At 47.1% G+C, this 18,630-nt stretch overlaps 1 protein-coding gene across 2 annotated transcripts in view; it reads right to left on the minus strand.

Moving 5' to 3' along the window:
• Positions 1 to 86: 86 nt before the first annotated feature.
• ryr3 (ryanodine receptor 3) overlaps positions 87 to 18,630 on the minus strand; it is a 73,448-nt gene continuing 54,904 nt past the window's right edge. The window contains exons 59-87 of one of the 2 annotated variants that reach the window (XM_084483900.1): positions 18,278 to 18,390; positions 18,008 to 18,059; positions 17,829 to 17,885; positions 17,625 to 17,724; positions 17,036 to 17,115; positions 16,789 to 16,865; positions 16,623 to 16,696; positions 15,636 to 15,650; positions 14,182 to 14,262; positions 13,578 to 13,666; positions 11,735 to 11,863; positions 11,040 to 11,144; positions 10,513 to 10,594; positions 8,539 to 9,806; positions 8,404 to 8,462; positions 8,142 to 8,301; positions 7,924 to 8,010; positions 7,301 to 7,516; positions 5,346 to 5,476; positions 5,096 to 5,138; positions 4,592 to 4,719; positions 3,909 to 3,969; positions 3,141 to 3,287; positions 2,694 to 2,828; positions 2,220 to 2,376; positions 2,042 to 2,106; positions 1,721 to 1,821; positions 1,554 to 1,605; positions 87 to 1,185 (exon numbers count right to left, since the gene is read on the minus strand). In XM_084483900.1, coding sequence (XP_084340026.1) covers positions 1,090 to 1,185; positions 1,554 to 1,605; positions 1,721 to 1,821; positions 2,042 to 2,106; positions 2,220 to 2,376; positions 2,694 to 2,828; positions 3,141 to 3,287; positions 3,909 to 3,969; positions 4,592 to 4,719; positions 5,096 to 5,138; positions 5,346 to 5,476; positions 7,301 to 7,516; positions 7,924 to 8,010; positions 8,142 to 8,301; positions 8,404 to 8,462; positions 8,539 to 9,806; positions 10,513 to 10,594; positions 11,040 to 11,144; positions 11,735 to 11,863; positions 13,578 to 13,666; positions 14,182 to 14,262; positions 15,636 to 15,650; positions 16,623 to 16,696; positions 16,789 to 16,865; positions 17,036 to 17,115; positions 17,625 to 17,724; positions 17,829 to 17,885; positions 18,008 to 18,059; positions 18,278 to 18,390 — 3,960 coding nt within the window. In that variant the 3' untranslated portion in view covers positions 87 to 1,089. The remainder of the gene's footprint in view (positions 1,186 to 1,553; positions 1,606 to 1,720; positions 1,822 to 2,041; positions 2,107 to 2,219; positions 2,377 to 2,693; positions 2,829 to 3,140; positions 3,288 to 3,908; positions 3,970 to 4,591; positions 4,720 to 5,095; positions 5,139 to 5,345; positions 5,477 to 7,300; positions 7,517 to 7,923; positions 8,011 to 8,141; positions 8,302 to 8,403; positions 8,463 to 8,538; positions 9,807 to 10,512; positions 10,595 to 11,039; positions 11,145 to 11,734; positions 11,864 to 13,577; positions 13,667 to 14,181; positions 14,263 to 15,635; positions 15,651 to 16,622; positions 16,697 to 16,788; positions 16,866 to 17,035; positions 17,116 to 17,624; positions 17,725 to 17,828; positions 17,886 to 18,007; positions 18,060 to 18,277; positions 18,391 to 18,630) is intronic. The other variant, XM_084483901.1, reaches the window with a different exon arrangement.

The raw sequence follows: 18,630 nt of genomic DNA on the forward strand, positions 1-18,630 counted from the left end.
GCTCTCACTCCCCTGAGATCTAAAATGTGATTTGAAGTTTCAGCGGTGGCCGTGTGGAAGACATGCAGTAGGCACTGAGGAACACATTCTGATTTATTGCATTGGTTACTTTATTAATGTCCTCCGTGTTGTCAAAAGAAATTGCCGTTTACGAAAGCGACTACATACATACAAGTGGCCATTCAAGCAGGAAACCATGTTTGTGTTTCAATAAATCCTTAAACCAAGTGGTCTTTTTGTCTTTAGTTTGTTGGTTTCTGTGGAAAGAAGGGCGAGGCAGACATGACGCCACAGCTTCAAGAATACCAAACTACAAGGCAACACTTAAACAAAGAGCTACGTTTTATACAATAGTACTTATTTATTTAATTTTATATCTTCAATGCCACAAAACTAACTTAACCTGAACATATTCAGAACTAGAGCGCTACAGTGTGTGTGTGAGGAGGGACAAAAATGGGTTTTGCATAGTTGCTTAGTTTTTTCCTCCATAAGGCACATTGGCAAAAACAGGTGAGCCATCTCTGATCCTGGAAGAAACGCCACCTTTCACTCTATTTCGTCTCTCAGGCATTACAAGTCAAACAAAATGAGCAGAGCGAGGCGTACTCATCCTGTGTACGTTTTTAGATGAATGTATTAAACAATCGTCACACATTCCCCATTATTGTTTGGTAATAAGGTTACAGTCATGTTGTGCATATTCACACATTCAAGTCGTCGCACCGCATCCACGCAGCAGAACAGCTCTGGGGGCTAAAGCGAGTGATGAGGCTAACATGGAGTCAAAACGAACCGTTTTGCAAAAATTCAAGTTGTGTTAAATAGCAGTGGTTTTTGGGGGGAGGGGAGGGGACTCACGCAATGTCCGACCATCATCCTTGACATTCAAATCGTTGATCTCTATTCTTCAGGGGGGGTGACCATTTCTTAAAAAAAAAATTAAAAAAACGAAATGATTTGACTTTGCTTTGCTGCTCTACACTGCGGCAGCATAGTGTCCAGCCCGGTTCAGACCATGGCTCCCCTCTCAGAAGGGCTCTTGTTTTCAGGGGGAAAGCGATGCTGAACGTGGACTGCTGTCCCCGTTTAACCCAGCAGGTCCTCGTATTGCTTCCGGAAGCAGTCTCCGGCGGGGTAGAAGTCCCAGCATCTCTCCTGGTACATCTTCCACACGTAGGACTCCTGGGGAAGAGGCAGAGACACATCAGGCACAAGGATGCGTTTCCACTTGGCTCAGTGATTACAGTAAAATACGTGCGCGTGTGCGTGCCTGGGGAGAAACAGAACCCAATAAACAATATTACGAAAGAAATCGCTTGGTTCCTGCTAAACAGGCCCTCCCACATCAGCGAGAACACATTATGCAACAGACGCCCTGCTGGGGAGGGCACGCCTCCTGAACGCTTTTACATCCACTTCCCCCAGTGCTCCTAAAGAGGTTTGGCTGGAGGTAGGGCGTGCATGACCAGTCTCTCCCTGCTGCAGTGGGAGCAGCCGGGGTGAAGAGGGACTGTGGTAGGACTGAATGGGGACGATGTGAGGTGCAGTACCTGGCCTGTGTGTTCAGTCTCATCCTTGTTGATCAGGTACATCAGGAAAAACCTGCATTGCAAAACAAGACATGCGTTAATCATGTCATGGCGACAATGAAGTTGTGTACACATCACTGGGGCTTCCCCCTTGTGTGTGGCAGTGTGCCCGTCCAGCGCGTACTCACAGGTAGTTGGCGAGGTTGTGTTCTTGTAAAGTGTGGGTCTCGAACCCGTGAGGTACGCGGTCAAAGTAGTCGTTGCCGATGCAGCAGATGAAGCATTTTGTCTAGGAAAGAAAACGTGCACAATGATAAAACGCACCCAATGAACAATTGATTAATTGATTGATTGATTAATAATTGATTAATTGAAAAAATCCTTAATATATTTTTTTGTGTTGACCTGTACAACATATTGCATCATACCCAGAAATGAACACTTGTTTAATTTTGCTGTGCACACGGACGTAGAGGTCATGACCATCGTGTAGGAAGCCCTTCTCTTACCTCCATGTCCTCTTTCACCTGCTCCTGCTGGTCTCTCAGCTCGCCAAAGGCGTCGATGATCAGACCTGTGAGGACGGTAATTCGCGGTTAGCTTCAGCACCAACCTTCCTTTCCCCCTGTAAAGTGGGTGCTCCTTTCCCCCTATAAAGTGGGTGCTCCTTTCACCGTTGCCACCTACCCTGGATGATGGCCAGCAGGATGACGATGATGAAGAAGAAGAAGGTGATGTCGAAGAGCACGCGGTAGAGTTCGTAGGGGTCGCCGGCCGGGTCCTCCAGCTCGTCACCAATGCCGCCGCCGGCTCTCACGCCCGCGTACAAGTGGAACAAGTAACACTGCCGCAACGAACGTCAGTGCAGGTTTAAACATGAGCTGTGTAACGTTTCTACTGCAGCTGTTTACTCCATTCATATCTGAACTAGAAAGGATAAACACACCCATCCCACAGGTCTGTTCTCTATGAATCCTTTTGTTCTAGTCCACTTTTTCCCACCCCCCTCCCACACCATAGAAAAAGCTCATATTTAAGGTGTTGAAAATGATTAAGGTATAACTGTAGCAGCCACTCCAGCCACTAGAGGCTGCTACTGAGAAAACATACATAGTGCAGGTTTAACCTGCCATGTGACCCATGGGTCGTGGGGGGTCTTACGGTCATCATGTCGTCACACTTCATGTCCGGCTCGTCCTCATCCTCGCTCTTGTTGTAGAACTTCCTGAAGAAGTTGAAGGCCACCACGGTGTAGAGGTACACGATCACGGCCAGCAGCCCCACCGTCAGCACCAGCTGGGGGGGAGAGAGACACGCTTACCACACGCTGACTGCTGCAGATTCCTGGGATAAAGTCCCAGGACCCACACTCTCAGCATTCCTCCTCAGCACTTTTATCATCACTTCCATAGTTATTATAGAAAAAAATGGGAATGCAGATTTGCCGCAATGACCATGATGATTAATCACCATGATGGTGATTAATAGTCCGGTAGAAGGTGTGCCTTTGGTCTGATTGCTGCCCCCCGGCTGTGACAAGTGGAGAGCTAGTCTTAAAAATGACCAACGTCACTGCCCTTTGTCGCCCCCTGGTGGCCGGCCACTTGCCTGCTTGCCGTTGTGCGTGACGGAGGACAGGATGGTGCGCAGCGTCTTGAAGCCCATGGCGATGTCCAGCAAGTGGGCGGCGAAGAAGAAGTTGTTGAAGTGTCCGAAGATGGACATGACGGTGTACCAGATCAGATACAGGTAGTACTGTCCACAGAGAGAGACGCATCAGAACTTGGTTAACTATCCCACTGGCGCTCATCACTCAAGGCAGAATGAACAAGCAACGACTTAGTAAGATTAGAATCTTGAACAATTGCTTATCCTGCCATCTTTGGCAGCGAGGTACGACTTAATCTGTTCTTAAGCCTTTGCAGAGCGAGCCCTTTTGCTGGACCTACTGGTGGTCTTCCAAGTACATGTTTGGATATTGGTTATGCTATAACTATTTTCTCGAATGTCAACTCAACTAGTCCACAGTAAATACAATAGTGTGAACAACACACAAACAGGTTAGTCTGCTCTTTAAACGAAGTGGGGGCTGTCCCGCTGCTGGCCTCTTAGTCAGTATTGTTAAACACACACTTCTAGAAGCCATGAGCTACTCCATCCAACTTTATTAATTCTTGGGTCTGTGTGTACCATGTGCAATGTTTTATTTTATATGTGGTACATTTGCATTGATTTAGAGATCCACTCATTACCATTACATTATTATTATTAATTTGTTTGTATTTCTGTTTTTTGGTTTCTTCTTGGCTTTTTGTTGTGTCCTCCTAATGAAATAAAAAGCATGAAAAACAAGCAGATGCTGTTCTATTGGCTTACATTGTCGGTCAAAACCACGCCCATCTTCCAGATGTAGTACTTGGTATCGATGGAGCTCAGCCTGTGGGTCAGCAAAGCACCAAATAAATGCAAGCATGTTTATTTTACACACCAACACATGTTGTAAACGATACACATACTCTTTGATTGTGTCAAAATGCTATATAACATAACCGGGCTGGGAGAAGATTTGTGGAGCTCCGACATTATTTTTTTAAGGGAAACCAAACAGCATGTTTGAACTAGTCCTGCCCACCATAACAAAAAATATCTTTATTTAGCAGCAGGGTTGTACCGCAGTTTCCCTATTGCTTATACGCTTCCTATGATACGATATGTGGGGTGCAGCCACAACGTTTTATTCGTTTTACCGGGTAAGCCAAAGCTGCCAGAGTCAGGTACCACCCACTTTAGCCTGCGTTCAACACAGAGGGCTACTTGAGTCCATATTTACTCACCCTCCTTTATTTTAGACCATTTGTGCATTTCAGTGGAGTGGACGATTTGCAGTGGACCGGGTCAACCTATAGTTCTGTTATGTAGCTTCCGCAGTATCAGTCTAAAACAAGCCCACTTAGGTGCCTACTAAGCACCTTGGCAGGCTAAGAGCCGGCGATGTGTCCCACCCCACTGGGTCTAGTGGCTGTGGGTGTGTGTGATCGGGGGGGGCCAGGGGCTCTTACCAGGACACCAGGGAGGCCTCCTTTTCCACCGTCTCGATGGTGGGGTCAAAGTCCAGCACGCTCTTGTCCAGCCCCAGCAGCTCGGCGATGCGCTCCGCTCCGTACATGTCTCCGTACTTGTTGATCACCTGTGAACGCACAGGGGGAGGGGGGGTCAATACTACAACATCCCTCATGCATCACACGGATGTTCTGCTCTTTTAAGCCCCTGACACACCATTCCGACTGTCGATTGTCGGCAAGAGAGGCAGTCAGACCGAATTTGGTCATGGCCGACGGATTTGATGACGGCCGATCGCACAGCACACACCGAACAGACTCAGGTCACAGCACACACCGAACAGACTCAGGTCACAGCACACACCGAACAGACTCAGGTCACCGAGCTCGCCAGACTGTCCGACGACCGATAATCTGGTTGGTGTGTCAGGGCCTTTAGATAAAAGGTTGGTTGGTTGTATTGTGATGATGATGGATAGTAAACAACCCAAAGGTCCGACTGACCTTGCGCTTGATGAACTTGTCCCAGTAGTTATTGGGGAAGGATCTGCAGGGAAGGATTGTGAAGGAAGTCAAAACAAGTTTCTTTGAACATTGAAATGTGAAATAAAATACCAGCAAATACCGGATGGACCAGTATGCTTAAACAACTTGAATACCATATCTAGTATAGATACTAGTAAACGCATTGAACACGCAGACACACACACGCACATGCACACACACACGTCCACACACACACACAGACACTTACGAGGTGTTGATAACCAGTCGGTCCCACTGGCCCTTGATGTCGTCGTCCGAGGGCTGCTCTGTGATGTACAGGCCGTCAAACTCCAACTTGCGAGCGATCTCCTTCTCTCTCTTGAACACCACCAGCGGAACCTACAGGTCAACACAGACGGGGGGCTTCTGAGGGATGTGGATGAGCTACATGCCTCTCTACACAGGTCGCTAGTGAGGTCTGGGCCCTGTATTGTCTGGGTCTGTTCACCGATTCCATCTCCTTATCCGTCCATCTATGGCCCATTTGTCAAGGATTTTCATCACTTTCATTTCTTTCGCGCGGGAACAAAAGATGGAAGAGGAAGGCTTCAATTCATTCTTCCATCAAATGTTATTTTTTAACACCTTGGCTGTCTCATTACGTTGGAAAATTCATATTTCAGAGTTCCAGTTCTCTTTAGTTCTGCACTCATGCTTAATGCTCTTTGGCAGATGGGTAACAAAGTCATTTTGCCACATTATAGTGGTAATGGATGTGTTAGTGGAGCCAGGGGAGACATCTACCATGGTTCATTCATTCGACTGCTAGTGTCCTTTAATACACCTTGATAACATACTTAGTAACTTAGTAACATACTGAGGTAAATTACAAATGTCAGTAGTCCAAGTAGTAGTAATAGTAATAACTATAGTCTGGGCAGCTGGGGCTCCTCCTCACCTTCAGATAGTAGTAGTAATAATAATAGTTATAAGAATATTTAAAGTAATAGTAAAAGTTTATGTAATTGTAATAGTGTAATAGTAATAGTCTGGGGTACTTTCAGGTAGTAGTAGTAGTAGTATGAATAGTAATAGTTAGAGTAATAGTACAAGTAATAGTCTGGGAAAGCAGGTACCTTCAGGTAGTGCTAATAGTAATAGTAATAGCACTAGTAATAACAGTAATAGTACCTTGAGGTAGTAGTAGTTGTATCTTCAGGTAGTGGTAGTAGTAATAGTAATAGTAGTAATAGTACCTTGAGGTAGTAGTAGTTGTATCTTCAGGTAGTGGTAGTAGTAATAGTAATAGTAGTAATAGTACCTTGAGGTAGTAGTAGTAGTAGCAGTAACAGTACCTTGAGGTAGTAGTAGTAGCAGTACCTTGAGGTAGTAGTAGTAGTAGTAGTAGTAGTAGTAGCAGTAGCAGTACCTTGAGGTAGTAGTAGTAGTAGTAATGGTAGTAGTTGTAGTAGCAGTACCTTGAGGTCGTAGTAGTAATGGTAGTAGCAGTAACAGTACCTTGAGGTAGTAGTAGTAGTAGTAGTAGTAGTAGTAGTAGCAGTACCTTGAGGTAGTAGTAGTAGTAGTAGTAGTAGCAGTACCTTGAGGTAGTAGCAGTAGTAGTAGCAGTACCTTGAGGTAGTAGTAGTAGTAGTAGTAGTACCTTGAGGTAGTAGTAGTAGTAGTAGTAGTAGTACCTTGAGGTAGTAGCAGTAGTAGCAGCAGTACCTTGAGGTAGTAGTAGTAGTAGCAGTAGCAGTACCTTGAGGTAGTAGCAGTAGTAGCAGCAGTACCTTGAGGTAGTAGTAGTAGTAGTAGTAGCAGTACCTTGAGGTAGTAGTAGTAGTAGTAACAGTACCTTGAGGTAGTAGTAGTAGTAGCAGTACCTTGAGGTAGTAGTAGTAGTAGTACCTTGAGGTAGTAGTAGTAATGGTAGTAGTAGTAATAGTACCTTGAGGTAGTAGTAGTAGTAGTAGTAGTAGTAGTAGTAGCAGTACCTTGAGGTAGTAGTAGTAGTAGTAGTAGTAGTAGTAGCAGTACCTTGAGGTAGTAGTAGTAGTAGTAGTAGTAGCAGTACCTTGAGGTAGTAGCAGTAGTAGTAGCAGTACCTTGAGGTAGTAGCAGTAGTAGTAGCAGTACCTTGAGGTAGTAGTAGTAGTAGCAGTACCTTGAGGTAGTAGTAGTAGTAGCAGTACCTTGAGGTAGTAGTAGTAGCAGCAGTACCTTGAGGTAGTAGTATCCCACCAGGCAGAGCAGGGAGATGACGGTGTGGAAGATGGCCATGAAGCGCAGCGTGGGCGCCATGTAGCCCGTGGTCTCCTGCAGGACGAACTCGTCCATGTCGAACAGCGTGTTCTCGTCACCGTTCTCCTCCTCGCTGGAGCTGCTGCCCCCCCAGGGCTCACCGTCCTCGTCCGCCTCCGACACCTCCGGGGTCACCTGGGGAGAGAGCCCTCAGGGTTCAACACGCAGCAGGCCTCCTGTTACCACGGGGCCCCGGGCGGAGCAGGAGGCCGGCGGTGCCACCGTCCGTGTTGGAGAGGCTCCAAAGTGGAGCTGGTGAGGCTCATCGGGACGCATGTGTATTTTCTATCGCTTTTTGTTATGCGCTCTTCATTTCTACTACTGTCCGGCCCTTTCTGCGGTGACATTTCTCACATTTCCGACTGGAATGAATAAAGTACCGTCTTATCGAGTATTTATATTAGATTGTACATACTGTAGTTTTAGAAATCCATCTAAACTAAACTCATCCGAGGATACTATTCTCGAAGACAATTCTGCCAATCCTCTTGAAAGGCCCTATGTTAACGGGGCTACACCACCTCCTCTAGTTGTGGTTTCACCTTGTAGAACAGGAGAATGAAGTTGATGGCGAAGCACACGAACAGCGCCAGGAAGCGGAGGTTGTAGAAGTTGCGGGCCAGGTAGTTCTACGGAGAGAAAGACCATCGTATTAACGCCAAAACAACAACTGACTGCAGGTAGCCCTCTTTGAGACCGGAACCAGTCCTGGGTAACCATCCAGGGCTCAGTGGACAGTCGGATGTCTCTCCGTGCTCACCAGCATCTTGATCAGATAGACCTGCAGCACAGCGAACACACAGGACATGAAGGACGCCGACTCCTCCTTGGGGGGTCCCGGGGCGGCACTGGGCTTCTCCTCGGCGGCCGGCTCCTTCGCCTCCTCCTTTGGCTTGTCCTCCTTCTCCTGGTTCTCCGTGCTGTACGGGGGAGACACAGTTTCAGTTTCAGTTGAAGTCGCGGTCAACACATCGTCCGGTGGTCGGACAGACTCCGACCCCCATAACGTCGGAGGTACTCACTCCGCCTTCTCCGATTCGGCGTCTGGTTTCTCGGCGGTTCTGGCGGCGACGGAGGACATCTGCGAAACACAAAGGCCAATGAAACGAACGCCCCTGCTCCGCTCTCTGTGGCCGCACAGTGTCCGTGCCGCTTACCTTCTTCTCGGTGTTCTCCGGGGCGATCTCGGCCACGTCGCCCAGCCCCAGCTCAATGCACTTCCCCCCTTCCTTCTTCGGCGGCGGGTTCAGCATCTCCATCATCATGTCCACCTCCGACTTGTCCACCGGCGCCGCCACCGTCATGTCTATGCCCGCCGAGGTCTCGCCCGCCTCCGCCTTGTCCCCCTCCATGGCGTCGCCGTGGATACCGAACTGGGTGGGGTCGGGCATGCTGCCCAGGATGTCCGTCACCTTGATGTTCTTGGCGCCCTCCACCAGGCCCCCGCCGAACATGGAGGCCCAGATGAGGTGGAAGAAGCCGAAGACCAGGCCGTGGATGCCCTTGAAGAAGCCCGTGAAGAGCATCCAGAAGAAGGAGAAGAAGCCGCCGATCATCTCCTTCAGCGTCAGCTTCTTCACCTTCTTGAAGCGCTTGCGCATGCTGCCCAGGGACACGGCCTGGCAGGCGCCCGACACGTTCTTCTTCAGCGCGCGGCAGGCGGCGGTGAAGGCCGACACGGGCTCCGGCTCGCACTCCTCCTCGTCCAGCACGCTGTGGGCGTCGTCCTCCTCCTCGTCCTCGGGCCGCTCCAGCGCGTCGGGCTCCGAGATCTGCGAGGCCAGCTGCATCTCAAAGATGGTGTCCTCGCAGAAGTTGACAAACATCTCCATCTTCTCGCTCTCGCCGCCCTCGTTCACCACGTCGAAGATGAAGTTGCGCTTGGACTCCTTCACCTGCGGCTTCTCCCACTGCTCGCGGCTCGACTCGCTGATCTCGAAGTAGACGCGCTCGATGCGCTTGGCGCTGCCCATGATCTCGATGCGGCCCAGGTAGGGCTCGAAGTAGCTGAGCATGCTCTCCGCCAGCTCCATGAAGACGTTGAGCCGCGAGTCGTGCGGCATGTGCTCCGAGAGGTTGGTGAGCAGCACGGCCACGTTGAAGCCGATGTCCTTGGCGGGCTCGTGGAAGCGCTCCACGAACTCCTCGTAGTTGAACATGTCGTTCTCGTCCGCCTCGGCGCAGGACAGCAGGAACTCGATCTCCGACTGCGTGTACTGCTTCTGGTTCTCCATGGACTTCTGGAACTCCTTCTTGGAGATGATGCCCTTGCGGTCGGGGTCGTACTCCTTGAAGCTGTCCGAGGTGGTCAGGTCCTTGAGCTTGAGGAACATGTCGAAGAACTTGAGGATCATCTCCACGTTGTTGGAGGACTCCACCAGCGTGTCCACCATCTGCTTGCCGATGGTGCCGTTCACCACGTTACCTGATGGGGGGGGTGGGGGTGTATACACAGATCGTGTTCAGCACAGAGAAAAACTGAGCTAGGATTTGAAATGGGATTCCCAGCCAAATTTTTGCTTTTCTTTTTACAGTGATTGGAAAAGTAAAGTATTGAAAATTAATTTATCACACCACCTGTTGTACATCTATAAATAGCAGGCATGACACTGGGAACCCGCTTCTGGTTCACCCAAGGAAGTCTAAAGTAAGCTACGACTCATCCTACGTCTCAGCTGGTCCTAAGTCTGTTGATTGGTTGTCTGTCTGATTTAAAATCAATTTTAAGACCATTTTATTGTTTTTTTTATCAATGGACTAGCGCCTGAATACTTGTCTGATTGGCTTTTAATAAATGCTCCTTCCAGAACCCTCAGGTCTTCTGGCCCTGAAACCCTCAGATCTCCTGAAGTGAGGACCTACCATCTAACAACCTTTTTTAGGTGACATTTTGGTGACGATTTTTTAATGTTAAACTTGTATTACTTATATTTTACTTTTGCCTTTTTTCCCCTTGTTTAGGACTTTTTATTACATTTTTGTGCAATACAATTAATCAATAAAATATAATTGATCGATTTTTGTTTGCTAGCCTTCTTCTTGTAGATCTAAATGATGCAACCTTTACATTTGATTAATGCTACTTATTATTCTCGTTGGGGTCGGATCCAGCAGCAGATGTAAGCCCTCACCTTCCAGCAGAGACAGCATCATTACAATCATGTCCTTCTGCAAATCCATCAGCTCCTTCAACAGCTCAATCTGACTTGAGTCCTGCAAGAGAATCACAGTCCTTCCATCAGAATACAAGTGGCTCTGTTCCATCAGTTAACTTTTTTGGACTGAATGATTAGGATATTAAAGAGCCAGTGAACTCAAAACCCATTTTTTCTGTTTTAAACATGGTAATTAGTTTTATATGATTCTCATAGTTAACATAGTAATCTATGCCATTTTATCACTGATACTGAAATAAGTCCCTAATTGAGAAAAAAAATGTTTTTGCCATTCTCCCAAAAACACTATGTGAACGTTCCACGCTGCTAAACGCAGGTGACTTCAGACTACCTTTTCCAAGGTAGTCTGACGTTAAACAGTGGGCTCACTGGCTCTATAACAAAATGGATTTGTTAATCCATTCACGTTTATTCATTTGATTAGACTGGAAGATTTCACAAGATATTCAACGGAACGGACGCACAGGTTCACACTAGCTTACTTGCGACAGCTTCATCTGCATGTTGGCGAAGACATGCAAGAAGCCCACCACCGCGTCCCAGAGCCTGCTGTGGGCCAGACTCTGCTGGTTCCCGATACAGGGACCCTGATGGGGGAGGGGGGGGGGGGGGGGGGGGGGGGGGGCGGCGGGGGAGGGAAGGGAAGACAGGAACCAAATCATGTTAAGTGGCCGTGGAGGAGAACACAATCAACGTAATCATGTTGAGGATGGAGATGATACAGCGGGGGTGGGAGTGGGGACGAGGGGGGTTTCTGGTAGGAAAGGGCAAATCGGAAGTGAATGCTAATTTGATTAATATTATGCCAATGCTGTTCAAATGAAACATGAGAAACCCCTGAGAAATTAGAAGTTCTTTAAACTCTGTAAGATTGTGATTGTTACATTAATAGTTTGCTGTAATTGAGATTACAGCCTGCATTAATGAATAGGGATTGTTTTCTTCTGTTTGTCTGATTGAAAATAAATGATGAATGAAGGAATAAATGATCAATGTTTTCGTACATGTACGAAAACAAATGCACAAATGATTGCAAGCGCTCTCTTGAGCTACACACGGTGAATACGGTTTGATTCGACTCAAGGGTTCATCTGCCTCATCCACTAATCAGACGTCACACGTTCATCTCCCACACCCGAGTTGTACCCTCGCGCTTTGCATCCGAGGGGAACACTACCTGAATGTATTCAGTCAGGGAGTTGAAGATCTGCTTGGCCACGGCCAGTGCCTTGGAGAAGTTGACCTGTCCGGGCTCGTCAATGATGTCCTTCCCAGAGTAGTACCAGTAGAAGTCACTGATGGATTCCTACAGCGCAGCAGCACAGTGTCAGGAAGAGATGGGACACCTCAGAATACAAGAACACATTCACCCTGGTGTGGTTGCGTGTATATATATACATATTTATCTCTATATCTATAGATATCCAGAAATACATCTCTTTAGATATCTTCCTATAGATCTATATCTCTATATCTATAGATATCTGTCAAATTTTGTGCAATGTCTACATGCTCTGTTTCTATGCTTCATCATGTTTTTTGTGCAATATCTATACATCTGTATGTCAGGGCTCCCTTGAAAAAGAGGCTAAAGGTCTGAATGGGACTCACCTGGATAAATAAAGGTTAAATAAAATAAAATCTAGAAATACATCTCTATAGATATCTTTCTATGGATCTATATCTATAGATATCTAGAAATACATCTCTATAGATATCTTTCTATAGACCTATAGCTCTATATCTATCGTTATCTATAGATATTGAAGGGGAATGTATTAATCGCTTACAGTTAGATCTGGTTTCACCTCTTTCTGTTTACCACCACCTCCCTGCCAGAGCCCAGTCTCTGACCCCCACTATTAGTTGATGACCCCTTGTCCCGGTCTTCTGCCCCGTCCATGCCAGAGCCCTTACTCTGACCCGCACTATTGACTAATCAAAGAGTTAATGTGATGACATCTGCGCCCTGCCCTCGCCCCCGTCCCGGACAGATCCCTGTCTCTGACAACTACTTTTAGGATCGATTTTTTTTCCTTTATCCTATTTTCATCCCCCTTGCTGCCAAACATCTGTCTCTCACTGAGTTGATAGAACAAATATATGTGGATTCTCCTTCATCCTGTTCCCATCCCCCTCCCGGCCAGACCTCTGTCTCTCACTGTACTTGAGGGGTTGACCAGGAAGCATTTGTGGGTTTGGGATTAGCATTAAATAGCCTTCTTTCACTTTACAGTCCAACAACAGATGACCCACAGACCTACAGGTCTGGGGGCCAATCTCACCCAGGTATGACACCCCGCCAATTGTTCAACCTAGAGAGGGTGTAGGCGCGGAGGTCTGTGATTGGCCTATTCTGTATAACGGTAACCCAATAGAAATCAGGGGGTTGCACCTTTTTGTATGTTAACAGGTAATGATTGGATTCTGTCTGAAAGCCCTGCCCTTGTGATGTGTTTTGATACACTGTGTTTTATGATTAATTAAAAAGATGATAATGGTAAAGAGTAACATGGTAATGAGAGAGAATGACACAGTGAGACAGAATGGGAGAGCAACACACAGCATCAGGACAGTGACATAATAGTGGGACAGTAACTTATAATGGGAGAGCAACGCAAAACAGTGGGAGACAGCAACAGGCAGTATGAGAGTGACAAGTAGTCAACCATGTAGCAGGATGGGGTTGTCTTGTTGCGGTAACCTGCAGGAACCCGTGAATGAAGAATTGAACATTGCATCTTAGCTCTATGCTCTATTTGGGACAACAACATCTTGGAAATAGCATCTTGCTTTGAACTATCCTAACTTCATTTGGTGAGCCAGCCAGGAGTTAAGAATAACCACATCAGATCCTAACTTCTTCAATATATATATAAAAATACAGATATCTATATATATGGTTATATATATATAGATAGATATCTATGGATATGTGTGTGTGTCTGTGTATGTGCGTGTGGGTCTGTGTGTATGTGTGTGTGTGTGAGTGTGTGTGTGTGTGTGTCCATCCCAGATACCTGCAGGCGGAGGAGGTAGTCCACCGTGCTGATGATGATGTTGACTGTCATAGTGTTTCCCGTCTGGGTCCGTAGGAAATTCTGGAAATCTAACAAGCAAAAACCATCGGAAAAACTAAGGAATGCTCTCCCACACTGACTTATTCAGCTCTGGCTTTCAAATTAATGAAGTGGAGGAGTAATAATATAATTATATAATTATATATATATATATATATTTGTTTTTTTAAACAATTAACAGCCAAGCACCAGTAATAGAACATCAGTTCAATCAACGGTATTGTACAATTAGGGTACATTAATTAACCATCACATTACTGAGTTAATGCAGTAATAAGCGTTCCAATTGACTTCCAATTGACTAACATTTAACTAACCGTTAACACATTTTCTAATAATCCTTCGAATAGGGTTCGGGTAAGTGGGTAACCCTAAACCTAACCCACTACTAGCACTAACCCCTATGTTTATGCTATATAACAATGCTTAATGCTGCATTAGCCAATGTTAATTAATGGTAAATGAATGTACCCTTGCAGTAAATTGAGTGGGGTAGTAAGAGGGGTATTCAGAGCGGTATTATGTTCTGTGTGCAGGGTCTCACCTCCGTTGTGGCCCTCACACATGAGCTGCAAAAAGCGGAACAGATCCTTTGTGAACTCGTCGTTCTGTAGCACTTTGGAGCCTTTGTGGGGAGAAGGAGAGACGTTTAGGAGGTGGGTCTGCGACGGACCAACATGGGCAACAAGACGGCAACAAGGCAACGACGTGACTACTCGTCACGTCGTAATGATGGAGCATGAAACTGAGCCCCTTAAAAAGCCCTCTGTGTGAGGCAGGCAGGAGCACAGATCTCTTAAGGGGTTTTCAACCACAGTTTCAATGGCCTAACGTCCGGGGCAGCTTTAGATTTCAGCACTTGAATCCAAAGCACAGATTTATAAAGAAAAAAATAAATAAACAAAAACATGGCTCCCACATCCACTCTGCTGTGGAGCGGGCATTTCAACAGGCGGTCTAAAGGACAGATCACTTTCACATGTCATTCCAGCTACTAACTCAGAAAAAGAAGTACATAAAGCACAGGCTTTATGATGTTGCTCTATTTGTTATATCAACCATAGCAGTCCTGAACATATATATTGCACGTAAAAAAAAAAAAACCCTCAAAAAGCAAACCTTAGCACCACCATGTGAAAGTCGAACCCCTGTATGGAAACCAGCTTTGAGAAATAAATATCTTTGCTTCAAAAGTTCAAAGCCGAGCCGAACCCCCCCCCCCCCCCAAAAGAACAAAGCTTTGCTGAGGCCACCACCGCCCTCTGGAGGGCAGCATCGATACAGCTCACACGCTGTATCTAGGGGGGCTGCGTTAGTAGATGTTGCACTAACACCAAACACATGGCAACGGTAACCACGCAATGGGACAGGCAATGGATCCACCGCAGTGTGTCACACACTGAAACACTTGGCTTGCATTTAACCTAAGCGAGAGACAAGACAGAGGGGGGGAGAGTGAGCGAGAGAGAGCGCAAGAGAGAAGGGGGAGAGAGAGAGTGAGCGAGAGACAGGGAAAGAGAGAGCAAGAAAGAAGGGGGGGAGGGAAAGAGTGAGAGACTGAGGGAGAGAAAGAGCAAGAGAGAGATGGAGGGGGGGAGAGAGAGTGAGCGACAGAGGGAGAGAAAGAGCAAGAGATAGAGAGAGTGGGGGAGAGAGAGAGTGAGAGACAAAGGGAGAGAAGGAGCAAGAGAGAAGGGGAGAGAGTGAGAGAAAGAGCAAGATAGAGAGGGGGGAGAGAGCGAGTGAGAGACAGAGTGAGAGAATGAGCAAGAGAGAGTGTGAGGGGGAGAGATAGAGTTAGCAAGAGCAAAAGAGAGAGGGAGAGGTTGGGACGATGGAGGTGGGGAGGTGGAGGTAGAGGTGGAGGTGGAGGCCGGGGGGGGGTGATGCAGCGGTGATGGAGCAAGAGGCAGGCGGGGGCGACCTGATGGCAGCAGTGTAAGCCACGCCGGACACATGCTGCTACCCGGGGCGGGCTAGCCGGACCAAACTATTTACCCCGCTTGGTGCTGACTGCCGTCCATGAGGTGTTTTTTTGTTTTTGTTTAGTTTTGTGGAAATGACGGGGGAGGAGACACACACACAGACAGACAGACAGACAGACAGACAGGCCGACAGGCAACAACGGAGGTGAGCAGAAAGAGAAGAGGACATTGGATTATACCACCGGGGCGAGGGAGGGGGGATAAGAGGAGGATAAGAGGGGGAGATGAAGACATTGTCATGTTGTAGAAGATCATCACGGCGCGGCTAAAAAAAATAAAATAAAAATCATGGAGTAGATTTGAAGTGAGTTTATTGTGGGAGAGGTCGACCCTCCTGAGGAGCGGCGCCGGCGTCGGGACGCGGCCCACACACTCTGTCTAGCACCGGACGGGGTGCACAGCACACGTATACACCTACAGGACCGGGATCAACTACGTACATCAGTGCCGGGACACTCACTCACACACACACACACACACACACACACACACACACACACACACACACACACACACACACACACACACACACACACACACACACACACACACACACACACACACACACACACACAGGGAACAATGGATTGGTTAAAGACATGAGCGCTGTGGAAATGTACAGCCGAGGAGATGAGAATACAGAATACTTCCTCATGAGAAGAGACGAGTCTGTGTGTGTCTGTCTGTGTCTGTGTGTGTGTGTGTGTGTGTGTGTGTGTGTGTGTGTGTGTGTGTGTGTGTTTGTGTGTATATACATTTGTGAGTGTGGAGGATTGTGTACATTATACGCCATCCATATTATTTAACTAAATTAAGTTGTATGTAATTATTGGATAGAATTAATGTGGGACAATGGGTTAGAAATGTGATGAGAGGCTCTGACATAAACATACTTTTGCTTGTTTGACAGTAAGGGCCCAAAAAAAACCACCCTGAACGTGTGTGTGTAGCCTGCCTTCCATCTACATCACACAGGACTGACGCTCTGGACAAAACTCACCCGTTCCTTCCTCTGACGCCATTCCAAGTCCTTCTGCCTTGTTCTGCCTTTCAAACGCATTCAAATCCAGGACACTAACGGAAACAGAGAGAGCAGCGTGTCACCAGGACGGACCTCTCCGTGGCCTCGGTGGAAGTGTTTTACGGTGGACTCGTTGACTGCGGACCTGCACGACTGCATCAGTCCTGAGAGACTTTTGAAGAAGCCTGCGTCCCTTTTCTCTTTCAGGTAATCAAGCATTTTCTGCAACGGAAAAGAAACAGGTTCAACGGTTCAACGGGTCAGATCGTCAACGGGCGTGTCAAAGGAGCGCTGCGCCGTAATCAGGTCCCAAGCGGCCGCTGAGACGCAGATGCGGGCAGGCGCCACGTGGACACAGAAGGCCGCGCGGTGTGTGAGCGGGCGGAGCTGACCTGCTGAACTTGCACGTTGCCTCCGTTCAGGACAGAGATGCCCAGCTTGAGGGTGCAGGTCACCATGGGGCCGAGACGACCTGGGACAAACACGCGCGCACGCACACACACACACACACACACACATTAGGAGCTGTGAGTCCACACTCCCAGCCTCTAAAGGCTCCTACGTGCGTGTGGGTTCTTTTGTGTTTGATTTGTATCATTTCGTTAAAATTTATGATTTTAAACCGTAATGCTTTAATGCTAGAGGTCAGAAAATACCCCCAAAAAAACACAGAAAAGAGCAGATAAAAGCAATAAAAGCGGCCCCATCCCTCCCTATGTTTCTCTGCATTTAAAAAAAATGCATTCACACACCTGTGATTTACAGTCAGAAATTACCTTGGAGCAGTCTAAAATCTATTGGCATTTCAAATAAAGAGCCCTTAAATCTTACCTTGTGTACACTTAATAGTTCATCCATTATAAATATAACAGTACCAGCAGTGAAACATACAGTTTTTTAATCCTCACCCGGATCTAGCCTGGTTGTGCTGTACATGTGTGTAAGGCTTTGGACCACAGAAGGGACTGTGCCGGTGTTCACCTTTACTGGCGCTGATCATCTGCAGCACCATCTCTGCGGCCCCGCGGGCGTGCAGCCGGGCCTGCTGGTACAGGATCTTCTGCTTCTCCATCTCCTTTTCCTGGAGGGGGAACACACACACACACACACACAGTTACAACACAGCTGTTGATGGCAGTGTATATCGCACACGCAGAGGGAACAAAATCTGCCGAAACAGCTCACCTCAAATGTCTTCTCTTTCTCTTCATCCTCTTCTTCTTCCTCATCCTCAGCACAACTCTGCAGAAACAAGAGTTGGGCTTTGTTGTTTTCCTCTTCATATGAACGTTATAATTGTATTCACTTGCCATGTTTATCCCCATCTACATTAACATTACATTAAACATCAACATGGTGGTTACCTTCGCCATCATGTCCGCATAAGCAATATACAGCGGGTCTTCTTCCAAGGAACTGAAAAGAAGCAGAGATTTATCCAAGTCTGTGAGCATAATCTTTCAGCATCACAAAAAAGAAAACATACAGAATGTATCGAACCATTGGGACATTCGATGTAAAACAAACTAAAATATCTGTTATATAATTGAGGGGTATCCAATGAAAGAAAACAAAGATGCATATGGAGAACACTGTGATTGGTCGGTATCCCGTCACAGGTTGTGAGAAGTCACCTTCTTTCTGTGAGCGCGTTGTGGCTGAAGTGGAGGATGAGCTGGTGGAGGGGGTCGGGCTTGCTCTCTGCCTCCTCCTCTTCCTCCTCCTCCACAATCTTCATGGGTGTTTTCTGCACAGGAGTTTAGAGGCACTCTGTGAAGTCGGCAATGGAGTTGTCCTCCTCAAACGCACAGCGTTTCATGTGCACCGCTCAATAACACAAGTTTTTTTCCCTACTGCCAAAAATGTCAGTTTTTCTCAAAATTAAGACAAATAGAAAAGAAAAACACTGTTGATCTACAACTCATACTCCCATTGTGTGATGGAACATAATGTGGAACACTTAGCGGCAGCATCGACACTTAACTGG

Source organism: Micromesistius poutassou (assembly GCF_964030765.1).
Source record: "Micromesistius poutassou genome assembly, chromosome: 19".
NCBI lineage: Eukaryota > Metazoa > Chordata > Actinopteri > Gadiformes > Gadidae > Micromesistius > Micromesistius poutassou.